General features: G+C 42.3%; 1 protein-coding gene across 1 annotated transcript in view; it reads left to right on the top strand.

The window, feature by feature from the left end:
- The first annotated feature begins 485 nt into the window (after positions 1-485).
- Positions 486-18548, top strand: part of LOC122773053 (zinc finger and BTB domain-containing protein 16-A-like) — a 34278-nt gene continuing 16215 nt past the window's right edge. The window contains exons 1-4 of the mRNA XM_044031434.1: positions 486-590; positions 3561-4822; positions 7597-7694; positions 13144-13230. Of these exons, the coding sequence (XP_043887369.1) occupies positions 3660-4822; positions 7597-7694; positions 13144-13230 (1348 nt within the window). The 5' untranslated portion in view covers positions 486-590; positions 3561-3659. The remainder of the gene's footprint in view (positions 591-3560; positions 4823-7596; positions 7695-13143; positions 13231-18548) is intronic.

Here is an 18548-nt window from a genome sequence, read left to right as displayed (position 1 = left end):
AGGAAACGAGTGATGTGATTTAGTTTAAAAAAATGAATTATAATATGAAAGAGTGTGAATGAATGAAGTGTTAATCTGGGAACTGATTTATAACCGATTTATTCTACTCTACTAACTTTAATTAAGATTAACACACACACAATCACATCTATATATACGTGCATGTATACATACTTAATGTGTGTATACACATACACACACATATATTTAGATGTGTGCACATACACATATGTACAGTATATATATACATATATGTACACACACATATATGCACACATATGCACATACATACATATATATGTACACACATATATAAATATACATATATGTAACGTTACAATGATGTTCAGGAATATTTATGTAAACTTCAGTTTGAGTGAAAGTGTCAACATGTGGTGTTTTATTGTGAAGGCATGTGAGCGGAAGTGTGTGAGTGTGTGTGTTGCCGCGGCTCTGACTGTCGCGTCTCTCTGATGATTCGTGGACTTGGAGCAGAGACAGAGTTTGGAGCGGCTCGTGTGAAATGTGTCAGCGGCAGCAGCGTGATGTCGCGTGGACGATGAGCGCAGGACGAGCTGAAGGAGACTGAGGTAAAGAGGAAAAAACACGCACTTCACCTTTAATCTTCATCATCGTCATCGTCAGTGTAACTTCTTCTGTCTGTCACTCATTTTCATTAATTCATTCACGTGTGAATTAAACGCCAGGCTCGTGGCAGACGTCGCTAATGTCGCCTCACACGTGCACGCGCGCGTGGAAACGGCGTGAACTTTTCCTCGCAGCCTGATGAGTGATTTAAAAAAAGAAAAAAAACTTGACTGACCTCAGATTCTTCTGGACAATTGATAATTAGGTCTTTTATTTTTGGACAGCGTGCGCGCGCGCTCTCTGCCTCGCGCACCGGTGCAGACAGTCTGAGAGTGAGGGAGCGCGTGCCGCGGGTTAATCTGTCGCATTAATGTTTACACGATAAAGGCGCAGTCCGTGCACCTGCGGCTCTTCACACACAATCACAGGTGTTTGCGTGAGGTGAGATGTGGGGCTTCACATTCACGCTTTCATTCATCACATCACTCAATTTGTTTTTTAACTTATTCATCACAGCGATTTCATTCTGTGCAACACGTGAGCAGCACAAACTAACCTTTAAAGACACTGTTACCTGTTGACAGCGTGCGCACGTGTGTGTTCTTGTATTTGTTGTCTCTTCTGGACCTTTTTTTCTTTCAAACACAGACCAGTATAGTCCTCATAGAGACTAAAACATGGTCTCAATAAGGCAGAACCTCGTTTTCCTGAGGTACTGGTTTAAATTTATGACTGATGTTTCAATTGTGGTTATTCGTTAAGGCTAGTGTTATGGTTAAGGTTTGTTTAGTGTCCAAATGTTTGTTCTCATTTTTGTGGCCTCTTGAGGACCCGGGTGTAAACCCTGACCTTTTGAGGACCTTTAGTCCTCACTGAGACCAAAACCTGGTCCAAATGAAACATTGAGTGGTTAACTGTTGTACTTAAGGTTAGTTAACCTGATTACTGGTCCTAACAAGGACAGCTGCACAAACCTTTGTGTTTCTTATCAGGACCAGTAGTCCTCACGGAGACCAAAACCTGGTCCTAATGAGACATAACCTAATTTCCTGACGTACTGGTTTAAGTTTAGGACTAAGATTGTAATTGTGGTTAAGGTTAGTCATTAACTAGTTAAGGTTAAGGTTCGTTTAGATTGTTCAAATGACACATGAGAATGTGTGTGTACTGGTTTTTGTGCCCTCAAGGACTCGGGTGTAAACCCTGACCTTTTGAGGACCTTTAGTCCTCACTGAGACCAAAACCTAGTCCAAATGAAACATTGAGTGGTTAACTATAATTATAGTTAAGGTTAGTTGTCAATTTTTGTTGTTCAAATGAAATTACCTGATTGTTGGTCCTAACAAGGACAGCTGCACAAACCTGTGTGTATGTGAATATGTATAAACCTGGTCCTAATGAGGTACAACGTCATTAGGATTAGAAAAAAATTAGAATTAAGATGTAAATTGAGGTAAGATAATAGTTAATAGGGGTCGACCAATATTGGGGTTTTTTATGACCATATTGCTACTGATTATTACTAGTTAATGACTACTACTATTAAACTGATACTTGGAACTTATCTGTCCAAATTTTGAATTTTTACAAAATAATTGAATGGAGACATCAGTGCACAGTAGCATACTTGAGAATTACCTTAAAAAAAACAAATTTTCTATATAACGTATAAACTATAGGGAGAGTGAGGACGTCTTGTATGGTCCTCACAACTTTAAAGGGCATTTTGAGACTTAACACCTGGATTTAGGGTTTAAGATGAGAATTGTGTCTGTATGAGTGTCCTCACGAAGGATGCTGCATGTGAATCTGTGTGTAGCCTGATGGATTGAGCGGTCACCTCTCAGTATGCAGACGCTATTACAGCGACGTGACCGCTCTCAACGAGACCCTCAGACTAATCACCTGCAGAGGAGACGCTTGTTTTGCGCTCATCGACCTGTTGTCAGCTCCTGATTCTTAATTTAAATAAATAAAAAAATGCGGACTGAAAATAAACCCTTAAACCCTCTTATGACCATCATGATACTCTGGATTTATTCTGATTTTATGGCTGTAGAATTCTCCAAAAATGTTCAATGAGTGAGTTCTTCTGCCCCTTTTTCCAAGATAACTTTCACTTTCCACATCTGGCAGTTATTCAACTGTTTAGGAATTGATACTGAGAAGCTGACGTCATAAACGTGAGACAAATTTGCAACAAATGTGCAGAGCGTCAGGACAAATGTCTGGAGCGTCCCAACAAACAAACAAACATCCAAAGCGTTGCAACAAACGTCCAGAGCGCCATGGAGGTTGACACGTATAAATAACGCCGCAAAAAGACAAACAAACGTCCAGAGCATTGTGACAAACATCAAGAGCGTCACGACAAACAAACGTTTAAACAAACATCCAGAGCGTCTTGACAACAAACAAACATCAGTAGTGTTGCGACACATGTCCAGCGCATCCAAACAAACTTCCAGAGCGTCGCAACAAATTCCGGAGTGTTGTGACAAACAAACATCTCGAGTGTCGTAACAAACAAATGTCCAGAGCGTTGGAAGGTCGAAGCGAATAAATAATTATTTATTATTCAACTGTTTAGGAATTACGGTACTGAGAAGCTGACATCATAAACATGTGACGCGCTGGCGAATCTTGCCTGTGATTGGACGGTCGTGGAAGTCCTGAAGTTCTACTGTAATGACAAGTATATAGAGGCGCAAAGCTCCATTTCTTTGCTTTCTTCTGCACTTTATCCTCCACATGGGTCACCACAGGGGGGTGCTGTACCAATCTTAGCTGATATAGGGCGAATTTTTGAATTTTTTATATACCGCAAACGGTCTAGGAGTTACGGTAATGAGACGTACACATGACAACTCTTGTCAGTGAGGTTAAATCATCAAAAGCAAGTTTATGTTATCAAATATTGTGTGTATGTGAGATGGATGCTAACGATGCTCCTCCTCTTCCTCCGCCCACAGCACAGACCTACAACCAGCTGGAGGAAGTGACACGAGCGGGACGGGCACACCTCATGCGTGGCCTCAGCAAAGCTTCGAGTGGAAACGTCTCCGACAAACATGGGTGTCCTCCAGCTCCACAACCCCACTCACCCCGGCTCACTGCTGCAGCGGGCCAACCAGATGCGTCTGACTGGCACCTTGTGTGACGTCATCATCACTGTGGACGGTCAGGAGTTCCCGGCGCACCGCACCGTTCTGGCCTGCACCAGCAAGATGTTCGAGATCCTGTTCCACCGCAGCAGCCTGCGCTACGCCCTGGACTTCCTGTCCCCTAAGACTTTCCAGCAGATCCTGGAGTACGCCTACACGGCGTCGCTGCAGGCGACAGCCGAGGACCTGGATGACCTGTTGTACGCAGCTGAGATCCTGGAGATCGAGTACCTGGAGGAGCAATGTCTGAAAGTTCTGGAGACCATCCAGGCCGAGGAGAATGAGGAGGTCGTGGTGAGGAACCACGGCTCTGGAGACCACGGCGACCATGGCCGCACCAGGCACTGGAGACACATGCTGATGTCCAAGAAGCATTCCATACAGGACGGACCCAACCGCGCCACTGCTCTGCACCACCTGGCTCTGTATCACATGACAGAGAGGAGTTCTCCAGGTCCAGAGCCCGAGGTGGTTCCTGAATCCAGCCCCAAGCTGCACACGGAGGTGGAAAGTTCCCAGCAGCAGATGAGGACAGATTTGTCGCAGTCCTCGGCCCTGCTGGATCCCGCCGCGAGTATAAAGTCAGAGAGCATGCAGGTGGATGAAGTGGACAGCTGCGAGGGCAGGTCGTCCAGCACCGGCGAGGGAAGCTGCGTGTCCGATCAGCACAGAGACGAGACGCCAGGGACACCGCGCAGAGGCAGCGTCATCACCAGTGCCCGAGAGCTTCACACGAGTCCCGAAGACGTTGGACAGGTGGTGGGGAACTCGCCAGACTGTTTCCCCGGGATCACAGAAAAACACCTGCCATCCCTGTACTCCACTGCAGTGCCCTCCCACCACACTGCCGAGGGGCTGGTGTCGGTTCCGGTGACATCATCGCTGGGTGTGCAGCTGGACCCGAGGGCGTACGGCGGCCTCCTGCACCAGGGTCTACTGCACAGGGAGCTCCTCAGCCGGCTGGGCCAGTTCGCGGCAGGGATGAGGCTCGAGAACCAGACTCAGGTCCAGCAGTGTTGTGGCGAGTGTGGACTTCAGCTGCACAGCAGACAGGCCATGGAGCAGCACAGGTACGACAACACACTTTTATCCTCACTCAGACTTTAGAGTGTGCTTTAAATCTATGGGCAATGGAGGCTCAAGTGGTAGAAAGAGTTGTCTTTTAATTTGAAAGGTTGTGGGTTTAATCCCTGGCTACATGTGTACCTGGGCAAGACAATAAAGTTGCTGTGGCCATCAAGACTAGATACATATGAAGTGATATATAAATACAGACATTAGGTTTGAAAAAGTGATTATTATATTTCACTGAAGCCAAAAGACAACAATCATAGTTACCTTCACAGAGGAAGTGATGTTTTCAACAACATAACTTTAAAATTAAATGATAGATGTTGATTGAATTTTCTCAGGTTGTAGATTTTGGCCAAGGTTCGATTTTAGAACTTTGAAAGTTATGGGATTTTCAGTAATAACCCTGCTTAATAATATAACATTACAACACTTTATCACTTCATTTTTCTTTATCAACTTTAAGATTCTGTAAAATTTGCCACATTTTCTAAAACTCTCAGGTAATGAAAGTTTTAGAAAATGTAACATTTTTTGGTGCCATTAGTAACATGTTTTTGTGTCATTTTTATTTTTGTGTTAAAATTTCTTTTTTTACATTTTTTGGCACAGGTTTGAAGTACAATAGTCATTTTTTCATCACAGCATTTTGTGATTTTTCTTGGGGGCAACTAATTTTTTGGTAAAAATATTTTGTAACTTAAAATATAACTCTCCTAAAATCAGCGTCAACTTTGATTAACATGATTGCAGATGTTAATAATCACTGACTCATCTCTAATCACTTGAAACAAGAGAGACATCCCAACACAATGTCCACCCGTGATTACGATTACGGCAGCGGCGGCTGACATTTCAGCCCCGCGCTGGTGGTGAAACGGAGCTTCCTGTGAGGGATTCAGTGATGCGCGTTACTTTGTCCGCAGGTTGATGGAGTCGCTCTGGAGCCACAGGTTGATACTGTAATGAAGTGGCTGAAGAAGCAGGTCACTGAGCATCAACTCTGCTCTGCACTCTGACATTTGTCTTAGGAAAAGACACGCGTCACAGTTTCATGTCCAAAAATAATTAATATCCTGGACAAAATGAAAGTGATTGGTGATATTATAACATATAAATGTGCTTTAGTTTATATTACTTTAAGGTTCGTAGATGATGGAGAGGTCACTAAGAGGCAAATTGTGTTTGTGGGTTGTATAAAGAAAATTGACTTGACTTACCCAAAAAATATTTTCTGTCAATTCCATAACAGAACGTGAATTAAACAAACAGCAGTGTCATAATTGTTTTAGCGTTACTGTTAAATCGGTGAAACAGCCATTTAAATGTGTAAATGGAAAAAAAGGTCTGTTTTTGCTAAACATGACTCAAATTTTATAAAAATCAAAATTTTTTTTTTTTGCTCAATTTCTCTCAAGTTCCCAAAATGGAACAAAATGTCACAAAAAAATTACTGTGACCAAATACTTTTCGAATATAACAATACAAAAAAAATAAATAAATCCATCAATCACATGTGTTAGCAAAAAACCGTATGAAATTTTTTAACGTTATTAACAAAAATGTGTATTACCACACTTTTTACAAAACGAAGGATACAAATTACTCATTAGTTTTCATTTGAATTACTTTTTTTTAAGTCTTTAGTGTTTTAATTGACAGAAGAAATTAAAAAAAAAAAGTTTTTCCATTTGGACTCAATCTGTGAATGTTGACATCACATACTGGTGTTTTAACCTCGTGGCAACAATGACGCTCTGTTTTTCAGCCTCCAGAGACAAAACCACACATATTTACAACATGGTTGCAGGTTTTTTTCCGTCTCACATGACTGCACAAGTATATTAGTTTCATGAAAAGTCGAACCTTCAAACGTACAGTAAAAGATTTTCCTGTAAATTTTCCAAGTTATTCCTGTTTTGTTGCAGGGCTGCAATGATTACTCGATTGCTAAATTAATCGTCAACTATTTTGATAATCGATTAATCATTTTGAGAGTTTTCCCCAATGATTAAAACCAGTTTCTGTGATTTTTCGGCTTCTTAAATGTGAATATTTTCTGGTTTCGTTGGTACGTAAAAACAAAGAAATCATTCAAACTGAATCATTTTTGGTTTGTGAACAAAATTTTCCTACATTGCTGACATTTTCTAACATTTTCTGGACCAAACAAGTAGTCAGTTAACCAAGAAATTAATCAGTTACGAAGATAACCGTCAGTCACAGCCTTAAAAATGTTGATATCCTGTGCGTTAGAATGCTTTTCATGTGTGTGTGCGTGTTCTAGCGGGTGACGTGAGGATAACAGATGCCTCGTACACGCTCTGATGTGTGTGTGATATGATATGATAGGTTACGCTGGCGGCACAGCTTCAGCCAATCACAGTCTTATTCTCCTTTTCCGTTTCTGTTGCAGGAGACGTGTGTGTTCTGTGTGTGTGTGTGCAGCGTGTGTCTCACAGTGCTGGCGGGTGGAGGCACGCGTGTGTCTGCACTCTGAAATTAGCCAGATATCCTATTGTCTGTGTTCCTTTAGCATTCATGCGTTGTGTGATTCACGAGTGCGAGGGCCTCTAATGATGCTGCTGCATTCACTCAGGGAGATTCTTACCCAGAATTAAAAACATGTTCCTCTTGTTACGAGGACAATGATGCTTGTGAGTTTGGGAGAGCGACCGCACAGGGAGGAAGGAAAAACAGATTTGTGCGTTTGTGGGGTTTGCTCTGCTCGTCGTTAACATGCTCACATTAGTGTTTGTCTTCTCGTCCACAGGAGGCTGCACATGGAGGAGAAAGGCCACGGCTGTGATTACTGTGGCAAACATTTCCAGGACAGCATGAGGCTACGAATGCACATGTTGTCTCACACAGGTACTGAGACAAACACCCTCACCCTCTCATCTCACTGTGTCTGCTGCTCATGACGCCACCGAACATGAATTCATGTTTTAGAGTCAACAACAAAAACATGAAATGTTATAAATTATTACGACAACAACAGACTGTATTTAAAGATGGACATTAGCTTCACTAATGCCCCAGAGGTTGAGAGATGTAGCAGTCAGCCACCAGGGGGCGACTCCACAGGTAACCAAAACATGTCTCGAGTGTTAGAAAAATGACTCATGTATCGCCAAAAAATTTAATTTTGTTACTAAAGTAACAAAAATGATGTCTTAAGCAAAAGATGTTCATAGGACTAACAGTCAGCCACCAGGGGGAGACTCAACTGGTGCTAGATTACATAAAGGTTTCAAAAAGTACCATTACAAAAACATGTCACTAGTGTTATAAAACATACTTTTGTTACCAAAATATTACCAAAATGTTGCAATGTTACTGTAACAAAAATCAAATTAACAAAAATATCTCGGAAGCGCAAGAAGTTGAGAGGTGTAGCATTTAGCTACTCCTGTGAAGTAGCTAAAGCAGCTAAGTAATTAAGTAACTAATTCTTAAAAAACTAATAGTAACTAATACTTAACATCTACTTTTCTAAAGACAAGTAACTAACATTCCAAAAAGAAAAGGTTATAAAAAAGGAAGCCCAAGTCATTCACTGGAGTGTCATTTAGCCATCAGGGGGCGACTCCACTGGTTGCAAGCATATCACAGAATGGCCTGACCGAATATGTTACGATAAATGTATTACCGTTTAAAAAAAAAAAAAAAAAATCACTTTAGTTTCAAAAATGTTACAAAATTTACTGGCCCAAAAAAACACGTTACTAGCATTACAAAATATTTAAGTTACGTTACGCGGTACCTCTTCCTCGCGTGCCACAGTTTGAGAACCATGGATTTAGAGAATGAATGGACACAAATTCACACAGAAACGTCTTCTAAGAATAGGAACCCCACATTACAGTCGTGCGTGTGTGTGTGTGTTTCTGTAGGTGTCAGGGTCAGAGCGTCCGGATACTTTTGTCTACACACGTTGTGTATTTGTGTGTCCACAGTACACACAGACACACAGTAAATGAGTCTCATCTGTGTGTGTGTTTGCGGTTCATGAAGCCTCTCGACAGTTTGGCCTTTCAGCTGCACCTGTTCGTTCTGTTCAGTCTCTCCCTCTCCTTCTCTTCTTCCACCAGACACTTAGATCATGCGTTTCTTCCCCACGTTCACCTCTCTCTCTTCTTCTCCTCCTCCTCCTCTGTCTTTCTCATTTGAATCATTTCTCTGTATATGTATGTGTGTGTGTGTGTGTGTGTGTGTTTGGTGTGTTATTTTTTCGGAGACTCTGGCCGCTCGCCCGCTCTGCCCCTTCTGAGTGATGACATCATCAGCTGCCGGCAGGCCTGGGTGTTCTGCCAGTGTTCCGAAAGCGTGTGTGATGGCTCGCTCAGCTCGCTCAGCTCCCTCGCTCGCAGATGTGTGTCCAGGAACACACTGTACCCAAACGCAGACTTAATCAGACCTGACTGCTCTCCCAGCGACTTTATCCAAAATAGAGAGAGAGGAGCAGGGAGGGAGGGAGGGGGGAGGAGAGGAGAGGATCAGGGACTAAAAATGAAACTAAAACAAAAAGGAGAATATGTGGCACAGACAAGACGAGGGGAGCTTGTTCAGGAGTGACACAGTGCTGACATGAGAGATGAGAACCTGCGTCTTTTTAAACTTCACCCGACTCGTCCCCTCTTTCTTTTCTTTTTCCCTTCTTCAAACCCTAAACACACACGTTGTCTCGCATTACTCGCGCGCCTCGACGACACGCTTTGATTCTCAATTCACTCTGACATCCAACAACAGCAGCACCTTCCTTCAACCTGATTTCAATTTTTTTATTTTTTTTTCCCCCCCCTCTTCGCGTAAACTTGTGTCATCGCCACAACACGACAGGAAAAATATATAAAAAAAAATAAAACCGGGGGGGTGAGAGGTGGTGAGGGGAGCAGAGAGATATGGATCTGATTTCTTTGTCGCTGTGTATTTCGGGCGTATAGCAGCCTCAGATCCCGCTGGTTGCTAAGGAGCGAGTGCTCCGCCGCTCTAATGGGCTGATTTGGTATTCAGCTCGATGCTGGCTCTTATTTTGGTATGCCAGACAAAGTGTTTTGATGGAGGACGATTGCAGCCGCGTCTGGAGACAGTTTGATGGTTTATGGATGAGAGCACACTCCGTGCCTTTGACTGCACAAGACAATGCACTGTGTTCTGTCTTCTTCTTCTTATCTCACACACACACACACACACACAGTGGACAACATCAGGATTTTACTCCCAAACAAGTTTTTAAATCCAGTTTCCCTGTAAAACACACTGTAAAAAAATGTAGTTTTTTGTAAATGAGCATCATTGTTGTTGTGTGACTGTGTATGTGTGCAGCTCTGGGAAACAGTGGCTCACTGTGCGTGTGTGTGTGTGGAAGCATCAGGAGAGTTGAAAGAGGAGCACATTTTTAGGCTGCGGCGCTCAGAGTTCCCAAAGCTTGTGGGTGTTTTAATGAGTCATTTTAACTTCATTTAAAGCCAGCTGAGCAGAAAATAGATCAGTGAATGAGCCCGGGGCCAGTATGGATCTGCAACCGATTTACATCTCTGCGAGAGCCAGGCCACGTCCAAACAGCTGTGTGTGCGTGTGTGTGTGTGTGTGTGTGTGTGTGTGGTACATGTGTGCAGGTGTGAAAGTGAAATGTTTTCTCAAACACTCACGCTCACGTCTTCATCAGAGCAGACAAGGACATTCCAGAGGTGAACTGTAGTTACAGTTCATGCAGTGGGGATTTGATTTGGTGGTGTTGACTCTGACGTGTGTGTGTGTGTGTGTGTGTGTGTGTGTGTGTTTTGTTGATAAAAGGATGTGCCGCAGGCGGGAAGAGTCTGCTGTTACACAGAACACCCAGTCCTTCTGTGGCCTCTCAGGCAGACAGTCTGCTCACTGTTCACAGACTGATAACAGGCCATGGTAAATACATTTGTAGAGGAGAAGAAGAGGCCGTTGCTCCCTGTCTGCTGCTTTTGTTTGTCCTGCCTTGTGTGTGTGTTTTTTTTCTCTCTCTCTCCCTCCTCCTTGTTTGTATAACCTGCACATTTGCTTCCTTGTGTTAACACCTGAAAAGAACAAGTGTGCCACGAACAAAAACGAGGTGTGCGTCACATATCGCGGACCCTGGCATACGTGCGCGACAGGGTCCTGTAGAATCCCGCGTCACCATCGGGTGGCGGTACAAGTCTGGACGCAGGGAATAGGACGCAAAGGTCCGTCAGGCAGAGGAGTCCGCGTGTCGCCGGTTTGAGGGTTGAAAGGTTGAGGCTCGGCCGACTTTCCTTGGCGACGACTTCTTCTGTTGTCAAAATGTTTTTTTCAGTTTGGTGGTCGGGGCTTAATACTCCACCTACTGGTGGGGCAGAGGTCCAGTTCACGCATATGTTGTCCATGTGCACCCAACGCGTTATTTGCATGCAGTTCCAAAATCTGGGCTCCACACAGCGTGTATACCAGGGTCTTTAATTGAAGCCTAGTTCATTTGCTCGGAAAGCCAATTTTGTTTGGGGAGGTGTGAATGCGCAACCAAACCCAAATGTGCATCTAAGAAGCTAACGCTGGTCTAACGTAGGTCTCATATTGCTTCAAGTGAACCAAATGCAGGAAGCAAACTACAACGTAGGGCATTGTGGGTAAACATAACCAAAACATAGAGTGTAGGACGGTAGCTGGGAGAAATGTCTGAGCCCATTGTTGCAGCGTATAAAAAACAAAGACTGGTAGGATTTGATGCAGCTCCATGTTTTGCTCTTATGAAGCAGAAGTCCTGCATTAACCAATAGATGACTGAGGTTTATTATTCATCGTTCGTCTCGTCTTCTCCTTCAGTAACTCGTGATGCTGCGCTGCCTCAACAACCCCCGAGTCCCCAATTGTACCGAGACTGGTGTAGATTATTAGGTGTGAAAACAACCTACAAGTCAGGCATTTCAACTGACAACAGAACCTCTACTTGGTCGGCGGGGTGTGGGCCACGTCACCGAGATAAATAGAGTGACGTCGTATCGATGATCGTCGACTACAAACCCTTCTTTTTCTTCTCCTTAGTTTCCGTCGAGTGGTGCGGTTCAGTTTGGTGTAGTACGATATGTATTTTTTTGTTTCGTTTCCATTAGCACCAGAGTAGAATGGTAAAGTACGATCAGGTGATCGGAGCGATAGAAAAACGTCACCCCCTTGCGATCGGGGCTAATATCCCATGGAAGTAAAGGCAGGTTTAAATAGCTCTCTACCACTAGGAAGAAGAAAAAGAAGAAGTTGTGTTTGTTGTCGTCGTACTGGTACAACATCACGCTACATGTCTTTAGGATTTACCGTTCTGAAGTGTTGCATACTGCACACTGAAAATGACACGAATATGTAACACGCTTTTATGCGTTTTGCTCAAGTTGAGTCAACTTTAATGTGAACTTTGCCTCATACAATGACGCAAAACGACTCAACATTGAGATTCTCCAACTGTAGAGAGCCAGATACAGGTGGTTCACGACTAAAGTCAGTGAGGATGTCTACACTAAAATATACGGACTCCCAGGATTCGTGCCACGATCACAGTAGATGTGAAAGCTCTACAAGTGAACGAAAATGATCCCGCGGCACGAAGCCGTGACCACAGCACAACATGATATCAAGCGTCGGGCCGCATGTAATCGAGGGGGCCACCAGTTTGACACCTCTTAACTAATGAAAAAGGGGATAAATATATAAGTAAATTAATTAAACGGCAAAATAGATAAAGAAACAATTAGAGCTGGAGGAGCAGAAACACTATCATGATTCTGGGCTTTCAGCCAAAGAAATTTAATTCCAAAAATCCTCCCGTCTTTGCCCCTTAATGTGTTTTTTTGTCAATCTTGATCAGCATAGTTTCATATGTAATTCACCCATTTATCTCATTTCTGGAGGCAAATCTCAAATACGGCGCCCTTGCGTTTTTCGTGTAAACAACAAATATGAATAAACAACTCTGGGTAAACGTTAATGTTATAGTCCCACCTTATCTTCCTTGTCTTCTTCCTCATGTTTGGCGTTAGTTTGATGATAACTCATATTTACGTTTCTTTGATTGTTTACAAACTGAAATATAGCTTTACTTTAAAAGTGTTTGTACATGTTTTACAGAAAACCTTTTCAAAACAACGATAGTTTACATTTAGATCTGTTTCCATGTGGATAGAGTCTTTAAGTCTCTGTGGTGAAATCTGGAAATAATCCTCCTCCTGTTTTCTCTGAATGTTACATTAACTGACTGACTGTACAGGTGCATAAAACAAACACACACACATACATGCATGTGATTGTCTGATGAAGATAAATGTGATTTTCTCTACAGCTCCTGCGGAGGCGCTGGTGTGCGATCAGTGTGGAGCAACGTTCTCCTCAGAAGATGCTCTGGAAGCCCACAGGCAAACACACACAGGTACTGGCTCGGGACCCACAGATGGGTCGAGGGAGATTTTTCTTTGGTCCCCAAATTTTATGTGTATTTGTTTGAAATCATGCATTTACCAGTCATCACTTGGGATATTAGGTGTTGCAGTGATGGCTGTAAATAGGTTGCTACATTATGCACTAATTTGCTCTCCTAATGATTTATTCTGGGACTTGGGTCACAGTCGTTTGCCATCTTTAAAAAGTGGTTTCTCATAAAGAAAGTTTGGGAAACACTGCAATAACCCACAACTCCCTTTACACACACCACTAATTCCAATCCTAGTCCTAAATTGTGTCTTAACCCTTAAAAAAAAAAATTGGTGAAGACCTGTGAAATGTCTTTTAAAGATGGGATTTGTTTGTGTGTTATCACATTAAATTAAATTATTGTCATTTAAAATTAAATACTGTGCTGGCCTATACACATCATATACCATCAAAATATCTTTTGTTTCCTCACAGATCTGCACAAATATCACACAGTAAATCATTTAAAATATGTTAAGTGCAGGACCGGAGCTGGTAATGGAGGATCAGTGGAGTAACGTTTGGGTGAACTGACAGTATTCAGACAAAGCAGTATTTTTTTGAGGAATCAACCTTTAAAACTTGCTGGCTGCACAAGCCCCGCCCCCTTCCTAACACCTGTTTCTAACCATCAAAAAACAGTGAAAAACTGAGAAAGTAACGTGTTTTAAAGTTGTCGTATTTCAAGAACGGTTGATGATAGAGATTAAATGTTTGGTTTGTGAGCGTCAGGAGGTTCACCAGCTCCCACATTTAACTTTTAACAGAGAAATGAGAGTTTTAAAATCATCCTCGTATTCAAAGCAGATTTTAACATTTAACATGGGAGTCAACGGGAGATTTGACCAGAACTCTCTGTGCTTTTAGGTGATTTTAATGATTTTAATGAAAACAACACACATAGTTAGTCAACAACCATAGCAACGTTTTTATGTAGAAATTGCCTGTGTATGTTGGAAATTGTTGGCAGGAGAAGAGTTTTTGTGATTATTTTCATGGCCCTCAGCTAGCAGTGTGCCACTCTAGTGGGCACAATACACACTCATAAAATCTGAAAACGCCCAAAAAAAAGTATGAAACTGGTATCAAAATGTGGATTTAGGTGAAAAAAGTTTCAGGAATTGTGACACATTTAAAGTTTCAACCATGCAAAGTATGACGACACTGTGAGGCTCCAAAGACGGCTGGGTGGAAATCGTTTCCCAATCGTTTGTATGTGGAAATTCTAAGCTTTTTTGCAATTTTTGTCGCTATGGTTACTCGAAATGTTACACCATTCGCGATCAAACCGCAAGTTTTAATATAGGATGTGTGGGGTTTTTTTGTCTCTGAACTGCGGGACAAGTTTTGCGATTTCAAATTCCAATTTCAGTCAAAAATAATCGCAATTAGATATTTATTCAAAATCCTCTCAGCCCTACTTCAACATTGACTTGGACGGACTACATGAAGTGTTAACTATAACCAGTTAATGTCTAACACTAACTTTAACCATAAACACAATTCAAACTTAACCAGTTCGTCAGAAAAGAGTTTTTTTAACCTCTAAATGAATCAATTTTGAATTGTGATCTCGTGAATGGGAATCAAATTGATTCAGGAATTCGGCGACGGTACTCAGCCTCCTGCAGTGACCGTGTCCACTTATGATGGGATGTCTCAGCACGGATGTAAACAGCAGGTGTGAACGCGGCCTGTGTTTGACCTGCACGACATGCACGCGGTGCCGTTGAGTAACTTGGCTCTGAATTTGCTCGTCATGCTCGCCGGGTTAAACTGTTCCTGTCATGATGCTCCATAATTTATCAACAGAAGGTGGGAGGCGCTCTCACATATCACCCACTTAATATCTGCTGGCACCCACAGCCGCTGCATGCCACTTATCCACCGCGTCGCAGCAGCAGCGTTACAGTTTACACACACAGACACATGTGTCACACAGTCACCTGCTGCATTTTCACCCTCTCACAACAACATCTATCGTCCAGTTTGTGCCCGTCAGCAACATTTGGCACGACGATGAGTCGAATATAAGTTATTTTTATTAGTAGTTTGTTTCTGAGCAGCTTGTGATTCTCTGACTTCTCGACAGTTTGGAAGAAGCTTCTCGAACTGAGGTGTCAAACCCGTGGCTCAAGGGCCACATGTGCCAAAGGTCAAAGGTCATAAAGTCGATGTAGCTTTCTCCACCATTATCCCGCTGTAAGTTTCACGCATGCATTTGAGTAGCGCCACCGTGAGGAGACATTAAGTAGTGAAACTGGCAGAAACTGTTTACTTTAGAGCGACTTCATTTGTTAATTAAAATACCTCTATCTGGGCTGGTGTCTCAATTATCGTATTGCACGGGGAGAACGACGATATATCACTAAATCTATATTTTGACCGACTCCTAGTTATTTTTGTCTGCTTTTGTTATTTATACATTTATTTTCCATACCAGAACAAACACGTTAGTTGGGAAATTATGTGAATTATCGTAATTCACATAAATATCTTTAATGTGATATTTAAAGCGTTTTCTGACTGAGGTTCTTTTTTCTTTTAAAGTGCAACAAGGCTCAGTTTCTGCTTTTGATTTAAAACAATGGATTTTGTTCTATTTAAAATGATTCCAATTCCTTTCTTCTAGTACAGCGGTCCCAACGTCACATGACCAATGAGCATCTAGTCTGGTCAGGAGGGGGCAGGTCAAGTGGGAAAACGGGGGATATTCAGTCATGATATCGCTTTGCCAATAATGGATGGCAATGGAAATAACAAAAATCATTAATTCACTCAATTTCCAAATAAAATGGTTTATTTTGGTTTGGAACGACATAAAACAGTAAAAATAATTAAATAAATTATGATGCAAAATAAATGAAATACACTGAAATAACTATACCATTAAGTGGCGGGCCGCATGAGGCCCACGTACCACAAGTTTGTCACTTCTTTTTCAGACAGTGTGAGAGATAAAGATTTTCCATTCTGGTCATAAAGTTAAGTTCAAGTAGATGGCGAAAAAAAAGAATCAATAAATTAGGAACCATTAAAAACTTACATGTTTTTTAAATAAAATTTTATTTTTGGAAGAAGAAAACTTGTCACCTGATTTCTAATGTCAGTAAGCTAATACTTGAGAAGTTCATGGTCTCAATCACTCATTTCAGCTCATCTTTGGTAGAAAATGACGTCATAGAGTAAAAATAGACGAGAAAGTAATAGTAAGGAGTTTCAGCTGTGAATTTCCTCCTGCAAGAACTGACAATGGCGACACGGTCGAATCCCAAATGTCAAAACTTCAAAATGAGACTTTGTTTTGCCACTGAAAGACTTTGAATAAAGTCGAGCTAGAACCATGTAGTGATAAAGCACCAGTAGTGTCCACTCTGTTGTGATATTGGAAGAAGGCTCATCTGATTTCTAATGTCAGTAAACAATTTCTTGAGTTCATGATCTCAATCTCTAGTTTCAGCTCTTCTTCAGTAGAAAATGGTGTGTTCACATGTGAAGTAAAAATAGACAAAGTACAACACACGTGTGTTTTTAACAGCTGTTATGGTGTATAAGGAGTTTTGGCTGCAGGGAATGTGAATGTGAATTTCCTCCTGCCAGAACTGACAATGACGACACGGTTGAATCCCAAATGTCAAAACTTCAGAATGAGACCGGACAAAGTGTCTGAATCCACACCTTTTGCTACTGTGAGAGAAAGGTGATAACCCTCTCAGGAGCCGCTGGCATGTAACTGTAACTCCAGGTGGCACACACACACACACACACACACACACACACACACACACACACACACACACACACACACACACACACACACACACACACACACACACACACACACACACACACACACGTATGACAGTTAAGTATGAATAGTTAATGCGTGTGGACATGGAGGGGTGTCAGCGATGCCCAAGAAGTTTCTGCCCTTATCTTTACCAAAGTTGTAAACACGCGCAGCTCAGTTTCCGTGCCTGGCACTGTATCCAGAGCAGGGTACAGGAGGGCATTACTCTCACGGCTCGTGACGCACGCTCCTCTCTCTCTTTACAGTTAATGACACAGTTCGACGACGACACTGCTGCAACTCCACAAATCCACTTCGCTTTCTCTCGATTTTAGTTTTTTCAGAGGCGATGGCGTTCATTTGCCACGTGTGGCACAAACCAGTGAAGCCAAATGAGTTTCCTCTTAGCAGATTAACACTTGTCAGAGCCTCAGCAGCTGCGCTCGTGCTGCCCACCTCCTCCTCCTCCTCTGCAGGGGGAAATAACACACACTTTCAGGGGAGACTTCAACTCTTGTACGCCGTGGCTAATGTGGCGGTGCAAGGCCCCCATCGGCTCCACAGTGAACGTTCTCTTTTAGCCATTCTGATATGTCAGAGGTGAACAGCCGTGGGTTGCTGCTGTGAGGAGGGAGATCAAAGGGAGACGGGGGAGGGGCCGGGGGCAGGAGGGAGTACGTGAGGACTTCCTGAGGGCAGGAGGACGACTGCTGCTGCTGCTGCTGCTGCTGCTTCTGCTGCATGCCAACACTGAGAGGGAAAACAACATCATGTGCTGCAGTTTACTCCTCACCACAGCGCCGTCACACTCTCCTCTCCTCTCTGACCTACTTGTCAGAGCCCAAAAATAAAAAGAAAAAAAGAATGGATCTGTCTCTGAATCGCTCGCACGACAACAAAGGGGTTTGTTTCATCAGAGTGAGACGAGACTCTGAGGAAAACTCAACCATGAAACCGTAGATTGTTACCGAATTAAATGTCGTCAATAAGTCAAAAATGTATATTTAAGTGCTTTAATGAGGCAAAAGTGTGACGGAATTTAGGTAAAAACTAATATAAAACAAGAGTTTTCAGCGTTTTAAATGTGAATATTATCCAGCTTCTTTGCTCTCTACTTATAACAAAGAAAATAATTTGACTTTCTGGACAAAACAAGACATTTTCCATGGGTCAAACAAATAATTGATCGAGAAAGTAACAGACAGATTATACAATCATGAAAACAACAAGTTAGTTGTGGTAATACACAACCTCAAGTATCCAATACCACCAATATCACTCTGATGTTTTTCAGTTTTAATTTTAAGTCTGGTAGAAACCAAAACTGAAGCTTATCACAAAATTAAATCCCTTAATTTAAATGTCAGAAAGTTTAAAGTCAAAATTTTAAGTGCTTAAATGAGGAGGACTTAAAAAAAAAAAAAAATTTCTAAAATGCCTAATAAGGAAAACGCTGTGTTGTGGCAGTTCTTCTAAAACTCGGAAAT

The sequence above is a fragment of the Solea senegalensis genome, linkage group LG8 (assembly GCF_019176455.1).
Source record: "Solea senegalensis isolate Sse05_10M linkage group LG8, IFAPA_SoseM_1, whole genome shotgun sequence".
Classification (NCBI taxonomy): Eukaryota; Metazoa; Chordata; class Actinopteri; order Pleuronectiformes; family Soleidae; genus Solea; species Solea senegalensis.
Note: the sequence above shows the minus strand (reverse complement) of the source record. Positions and strands in the feature narration are given on the sequence as shown.